Source organism: Malaclemys terrapin, chromosome 2 (genome assembly GCF_027887155.1).
Source record: "Malaclemys terrapin pileata isolate rMalTer1 chromosome 2, rMalTer1.hap1, whole genome shotgun sequence".
NCBI lineage: Eukaryota > Metazoa > Chordata > Testudines > Emydidae > Malaclemys > Malaclemys terrapin.
This window is the reverse complement of record NC_071506.1, coordinates 21,973,319-21,980,787: the sequence shown is the minus strand read 5'-3', so window position 1 is coordinate 21,980,787 and position 7,469 is coordinate 21,973,319. Positions and strand designations below refer to the sequence as shown.

The window sequence follows — 7,469 nt, the reverse complement described above, 5'->3', positions numbered from 1 at the left end:
AGTTCTCCTCCAGTGCACATCAGCATCCCATCAACCTTCAAGGAGGGTCAAGGCTGCCACTCCTTCAGTGATGATGGATCTCCAGCCTAGCATCACCCATGCCCCATGACCCACCTTATCTCCTGAGACAGAGGTGAGTGACAGAGGGTGCACAATGGATCCGGGGGTGGGGGGTGTAAGGGAAAGGGATAACAAAACGCACCTTCTGGGGGTCACCCATTATGTGGCAGTAAGGGGGAAGGGAAGGAGTGGAAACAGGAGGGAGCAGCACCCTCAAAGGCAATGCTGCCAATGGGTCTCCCCACCACATCAGGCCTGGGGCTGATAAGGGGCCATTCCCTGGGCCTGGGTGCCTGTGAAGGGCTATATAAACCCCACGCTGGCATAGAAGGGGTTTGCTTTAGTTTGCTCCCTTAGTCTGGACTGGCCCAGGTCCTCCTCACCTGCAGATCATGCCAGGACCGGAGCAGGAGTTAACAGGAGAGACCTACTCTACTCAAAAGGGGCCACCCTGGGAAGGGAACAGTCTGTGGAGCATCTCCAGCCACAAAAAGAGAGCTGGCAGCATTCGGGGCTCTGGCCTTCAAGGAGGAAGGATGGGGATCCGTGGAGCTGAAAGGGTGAGCAGGCTGAAACTTGTGCTGGAGACACAGTAAACTCTGAAGGGGACTGAGATGCTCTCAGGGCCCCATATCCTGATGGGATCTGTCCACAGTTTCCCCCCACACACACTTTTTCTTTCATTCCTTTATTTACCCTTGTTTACCGACAGTTGGCTCTTTTGCTGTTTCACCTGGTACCCGGAGAGAGGAAGAAAGTGCCCCGAGGCCTCAGTCAGAGGGTTGAGCCCTGACACACTAGAAGGACATGCCCCTGTAGCACCCCTGGGCCAGGGGACAATTGGACTCACAGAGGTGCACCCCAGAAGGCCTGAGGCCTAGCAGTTTGGAACCAGTCTGATGGGCTGGATGGCTTCTCACTGGAGGCTGCCAGAAGCCTGGCACATGGAGTAGATATGGGGTGGCCTGGAGAGCAGGAAGCGGGGCAGCGTCCCAGACATCACTCCGAGAAGGGAAATAGAGAGGGGACCAGGGACACTGCAGTGAACTCAGCACCCATCCTGAAGGCCATTGGCAGAAAGTTATCCTCTCCCGGGCCTATAGGGGTCAGACAGTGACACAGATCCCTTGGCAAAGGGTCACTTGGTCTTTGCCAGCAGCTCTCACCTGAGACCTGACAAACCCATCACCCCAAATACATCTCTTGGAGGATGGTCATGTGAGGTGCCTACAGAAAGCTCATAACTGGTCAAGACTCATGATGACTGAGAGATCAATGTATGTGTCATATGTAAGGAACAAAGCATTTATATTGAAAATCTACTTTATGGACTTGGAATGGAAAATCAACCACCAAGAGGTAATGGGCCCTGGGATTGGCCCATCCACCCAAGAGGGAGTTGTGACTTCTCACTAGTCAGCTGCCAAGGGAATGCAAGACTGGAGTGATCAGCCTTGCTCCCTCCCAAACTATCAATGGAAAACCATTGGGGCACTACCAAACAACTGAAACTCTGTGTGTGTGTGTGTGTGTGTGTGTGTGAAGGTAACACAAATTTAATCATCTGAAATCCAAAATATGAATAGTTTAAAGGTACATGTTACACGTGTATGGTGTGGAAGGGCAGGACAGAGTGTATAGGGGAGGGGAGCCTGTTTGGAGGAGAGGCAGACTGGGCAGAGCTAGGGCATGACTGGACCATGAGCGGAAGGTCCAGCTGGAAGTAGCAGTGAGGGGCCCAGCTCAGTGTGCAGCTCAGGCTACATCACCAAGGTAGCATGTGCCAGACTGTATGCTGCTGCTGCCTATAATACATGGGTGCAGCAGCCTAGGACAGGAGACAGCTACTGGCTTCTACAGTGCTAAGTGAGGGCTGGATGGGATGGATAAGAAGGGGAGGCTGAGCTGGAAATGGTGGCAGGAGGAGGTGGTGGAGGAGAGAGAGAGAGACATTTGAAAGTATGACCATTATTCCCATTCCACCATAACAAAACGTACAGGAGAGGGGAGCAGCACTTGGTGTGATAGGCTTGGCCTGAACCTCACACCCAGGTAACACAAGGATTATCTGGTAACCTGTTCCCCTGCTGTAAAGAAAATAAACTTTTTTTTTTTTTTTTTTTTATTGCTAGTGCCACATTTTTTGCATGTTACTTGGAAGCTGGTCAAGAAGGTGGCTTCTTCTCATGTCTCTCCCTTTGTGACAGCAGTCTTAGTGTAACAGTGCCACTAGCAGCTTTCTAAAGTCCCCAGAGGTGTCTGATTTGATGGCCTCCACTAAGGCCTTGTTGTACATTTTCTGGAACTTCTCCTTTATTGTTTGAAGGTCAATCTGATGGGAAATGGAAAGAATTTTTAGAAGCGTGGATCTGTTTTGCATAATACCTTACACTTCTAGGTCCTGATCCAAAAAGCCCACTGCAGTCAGTGGGAAGATTCCCATTGATTTTAATCAGATTTGATCCAGGGCCTTGATGAGGAAGGAGTAGGTTCAAAACCTTGGAGAACTTTTAGCTCAAACTTGATATCCTGACTGCTGCCCTGGCAGAGTGGCTCAATTTACTGTCTCCTCTGGAAGACACTCATGGATGGTAAGGAGTGGGGGAGAAATTTCCAGGAATAGAATTAAAAAAATAAATAGTTTTTGGGTCATACATAGCTTTCTGGTTGCTAAGTACAGAGAAATAGATGTTATGTTATTCTATAAAAGATGGCATCAATGATATGGGTCATATCTTTATTACAGAGGTTCTCAAGTGTTTTCATAGTCAGGCCACAACTTAACAGGGAGAGTGTCTTGGAGACTAATTTCCAGCTCCACCACTTCAATCATATGGATAATCACTTCACCTCACCGTCACATGAACTGCTTCCCTTTCTATCTATGACCACGTAACATCCCGGTGGTGACAACAGCTTACATACAAGAGTGATGTTAAGACTGTGTTTATGGAGCTGAAATGTCTTGAGCTGTTTTGTGCTTTGTGAAAAGACTTTAATCATAGTCTGCTTTGGCTCTTTTCTTCTCTCCTTCTCCTCTGCCCTGTTTTTCCCATCTGGAAAAAGACAGAGCCTGCACCATGTGACTCCCTAGCTCTCCACTGAGCATACTTTGGGAACTGCTTCTTTATTGTTATTTAATGAGGATTTTTTTTAACAAAGCTCTTTGGGACGAAACGACTCATCTCCCAGTAGAATAATGGTGGCCAACTTTAATCTAGATGTGATTAGCTCCATTGTGCAATTACTAATGTGTCTCATGCATCATTCTTTAAAAAAAAAATTAATAGATTCGGTATCAAGGCTAGAGTCTGTTTTCAGTTTCATGGGAGTAAAAACAGTAATATCACTGAAGTCCATGTAGCTTTGTTGAATTTAAATTGCAAAACAGATTGACTGAGTGCAGAATCTGGCCCTACTCCTGTAATTCATTCCTTCTAAATTTCACACTTATCCACCAGAAGATTTGGGGCCTCTCAGATCCCAGCATATCTTACCTCAGCCCGAGTCACGAGGATGCGAATCAAAGTCTCCTCCTCTGTCCCTGCGCCCTTCATTGCCTCATACAGACGGGTGGCAAAGTAGCCTTGGCAATCTCTGGCACATCTCACTAAAGAAGAAACGTGAAGGGACCTCATAAGCCTTGTACATTTCATATTCCGCACTGCAGCTTCAGTAGGAGGAGAACAACAGCCCTCTTAATGGAAACCTAGACCTCCCCAATGTCTGTGCCCAACTGGACGTGCATTGTTGTAGAGCCTTAGTCCTGCAACTGGCTCTGTGGAGATGCAAGGGTCAACCCAATCATGACAGGTGACAGACTGAAGCCTAAAAGTGAATGCATTACCCTACAGAAAGAGCATGTTATATAACCGTGAATATCAAACTTGACTAAACATGTTAATGCAAGCACAGAAGGGTTGAAAATGTTGATGTTTATGTTCCAGAATGAAAACTAATTGTATGGGGACATGGTTTTTGTTCTTTTGGCCTGTCTGGAATTCCGCTCTCTGGCAACTTACTCCTGATTGGGATGACGTTGGCTTACTTCTGTGCTCTGAGACCTAAGAGCTAGATAGCCCATGCTGGGGGTTAATGGAGGTTCTTACTTCCCACAGGCATGTAGGGCAAGTCAACAAGTTAATTGGTTCTGTCCCCCAGTGGTCTTGCCATGTCTCAACCTAGTTCTAATAAAGCAGATTATCACTGTGTTTATACACATAAGAACCCCAATGGCTAAAGTCAAGTGAGGATGAAAACTAGAGAGAAAAGCTATAGACTTTCTTTCTTTTACCAAGAGTGAGAAAGGCCTTCTCCAAATCTCCAGATGTTTCACTTTTAATGGCATCTTCGATGTCTTTCCCCTTCAGCTAAAGAGACAATGAAAAAATTAATGACAGCTGCTGTTTAGTGCACTAATCTATCCCTCTAGTATCAGAACAGCAGTGAGCCATTCCTGTTTCTTATCAGATGGCATTTAACATGGCAAAAAGACTGATTTAGATCATATTGACCCTGTCTGTGGCTTTAGGGAGTAAGCTTTTAACTACTTTAATTCCCTAGCAGGCAAGGGTCTCACTCTGGCCCGGTCCACACTAACCCCCCATTTCGAACTAAGGTACGCAAATTCAGCTACGTTAATAACGTAGCTGAATTCGAAGTACCTTAGTTCGAACTTACCGCGGGTCCAGACGCGGCAGACAGGCTCCCCTGTCGATGCCGTGTACTCCTCTCGCCGAGCTAGAGTACCGGCGTTGACGGCGAGCACTTCCAGGATCGATTTATCGCGTCTAGACAAGACGCGATAAATCGATCCCAGAAGATCGATTGCTTACCGCCGGACCTGGAGGTAAGTGTAGACCTACTCTGTCTCAAAGGATCAGATCCTCAGCCGGTGTAACTCTTCATGGCTCCATTGAGATTGATAGAACTATACCGATTTAAATCAGCTGGCTCAGAATATATATAACGTGCATCATTAAAGCTAACTGAAGCATTTGCACTGGGTGTTATAGTGAATTAACTCATGGCTTCTTCTTGGGGAGACCTCCAACTGAGAGAGACTGTTCGCACCTCCTCTGGCCCACCAAAGACTTGGATAGGTCCAGACAGTCAAGGTGGATTTTGGCGGGTTATAACTTATTTTCTTTGGATAAATGTAGTTTATAAGGGTCTGAGCTTTGCCTGGGTTTTGTACCACACTGTAGGGAGGAGACAGTGGGGCAGTGGAAGGAGAAAATATTTTGAAGTTAAAATCTGTTCTAATTTTTGTGAATAAAAAAAAATTTTATTTGTAAAAATGAGATTTTCCCTGACTCTGCCTTGCAAGACAGGATCCTCCCACTCTGGAATATCTGCTTAAATGAGAGATGGACAAAGCTGGGAATGTTTAGGGTTTGAGTTCCGCGGAACCAGGTTTGGTTTGAATCTAGTCTTGTAAATCAAACCCATCAAAATATGGAGAGGATTCATGTGTGGACAAATGGCTTTAGTCTCGGGCCCATCGCAACTTCAAATACAGATGGAAAGGATGCAGGTGGGTTTGATTTGGATAACCCGGTTTGGCTTTTGCTTTAGAAATTCAGGGATTTCAGATTTGAGGCTCATTTATCGAAATTGCCAAGTGTGGGTAGTGTTTATCTGTGAATGTGTGTGGATAAATGGTTCTGGCTTTGGCCTCTCTCTAGCCACAAACCAAGGTTTGGAGTAAGTTGTGAATATATTTCCAAGAATGCCTTATTATATTTTCCCTCTTATCAAGAGATTCAATGGTTCTAATTATCTGCTGAACACAGAACAAGTTTAGGAAGCGAAATAAATGCAAGTTCTCGCCTTAAGGAAATCATGTTCAGGCATCAAAGCACAGTGACATTTCGTTTTAAGAATTGATCTAAAAAATCAGAATCATAAAATGGTCCTCCCTAATGGGAAATGTCAGCTTGTCCATCTCGAGCCAGAGAGTTCTGTCTAGTATGTTCTGGAGTGTTTTGTCCAGTCCAGTTTTAAATACTGCAAGTGACAGAGTTTCTGTCACTTCCTTTGGGAGATTTTTCCCCTGCCTACTGCATCTCACTGTTAAACTAATTCTCAACCTAATGCATTTTATCTTAACTCCCTGCCTTGTAAATAGCTATGAACTTTGTCTAAACAAACCTGAATTTCATTTATAACATTACATAGGCATCCAACACACTCAACAGGGTTTTGGTTTTTGGCTCTTCATTTTAGTAGCTGGGACGGAGCTGTTATGTTTTCAGTGAGAGCTGTTTATATTTCAGATGGGACTAAGTTGCACAGTTTAGCTCCAAACATTCCCAAAGTTCAGGGGTGTTTGCATCTTGGGGTTTGGTTTGGGCCCCTCTCTAATTTACACATTTTGAGAGAAAAGTGCTCCCACTTAGTCACAAGCAGGACATACCATCTTACCTTCTCCTACTTTGTCCTTATTCTCTTCCTAATTATTTTTCAGGCTCCCTGGGCTCAATTCCAAACAAATTTGGAAGCCTCTTGTGAAAAGAGGTCCATTTCTTGCATGGGAGACCAGCAAGAGCTAGGTTCAAGAGGCCTTCCCATCTGAGCCTCCCTTTCATTGAGACTGGAGGATCAGGATGAGAGATGTAGATTTCCCCCCTCCCCCCATCAGATCTCTGCTTCAGTGGAGGAGAGGAGCAGAAAGTAAGAACCTCAAGGTCTCTGGCCAGGGGCCTATTGCCTGTGCAATGTACCTCTTTGCTGAGTCTTTGCAGTGTGACTAGGGAAAGGTCACCCTCTCTGTTATTCATAGGGTTGGGGGAAGACAGGACAACAGTCAAACTTATTTTGCTGGATATTATAGGGCATATACTCAACTGGTGCAAATTGACATAGACCATTCATTACAGCATTTGAAGATCTAGCCTTATACATATATTGCTAGGTGTTTAGAATGTCTGGCCTCTCCTTAAAATTACAAATAAAGAATCATATGTTCCAAATGTAAGTAAATCTGCTGTAGGAATTATTTTGGGGAAGTTCTATGGCCTGTGTTATGCAGGAGGTCAGGCTAGATCACAATGGTCCTTTCTGGCCTTGAACTCTATGAATGTGTAAATTAATTCCATTAAATTACCACTGAGCTCCAAACTGCACAATACCTGTTACAGAACAAAGAAAAAAACAACCAACAAAACTCACCTTTTCATAAGCTTGAAAGGTAGCTCTTAGCTGCATGTAGTTTCTCTTTGCTAAGACAACATTGAAAACCAATTCGTCTGTTCCCCAGCAGCCTTCCCCTGCCTCAAAGATTGAATGTTAACATTAACAGTTTTCAAATGTTTGGGCTTTTTTTTTTTTTCATATTTTTAAAAACCAGACATTGCAGTGAACCCAGTGCACCCAATTCTGTTCCCAACCTGCCATTTTATTTATGT

The 7,469-nt window shown here is 44.9% G+C and overlaps 1 protein-coding gene across 3 annotated transcripts in view; it reads right to left on the bottom strand.

The window, feature by feature from the left end:
* Positions 1-2,226: 2,226 nt before the first annotated feature.
* The window catches only part of ANXA13 (annexin A13), a 38,358-nt gene continuing 33,115 nt past the window's right edge, over positions 2,227-7,469 (bottom strand). For all 3 annotated transcript variants that reach the window (XM_054019072.1, XM_054019071.1, XM_054019069.1), the window contains exons 8-11: positions 7,234-7,335; positions 4,355-4,430; positions 3,558-3,670; positions 2,227-2,392 (exon numbers count right to left, since the gene is read on the bottom strand). In XM_054019072.1, the coding sequence (XP_053875047.1) occupies positions 2,273-2,392; positions 3,558-3,670; positions 4,355-4,430; positions 7,234-7,335 (411 nt within the window). In that variant the 3' untranslated portion in view covers positions 2,227-2,272. The remainder of the gene's footprint in view (positions 2,393-3,557; positions 3,671-4,354; positions 4,431-7,233; positions 7,336-7,469) is intronic.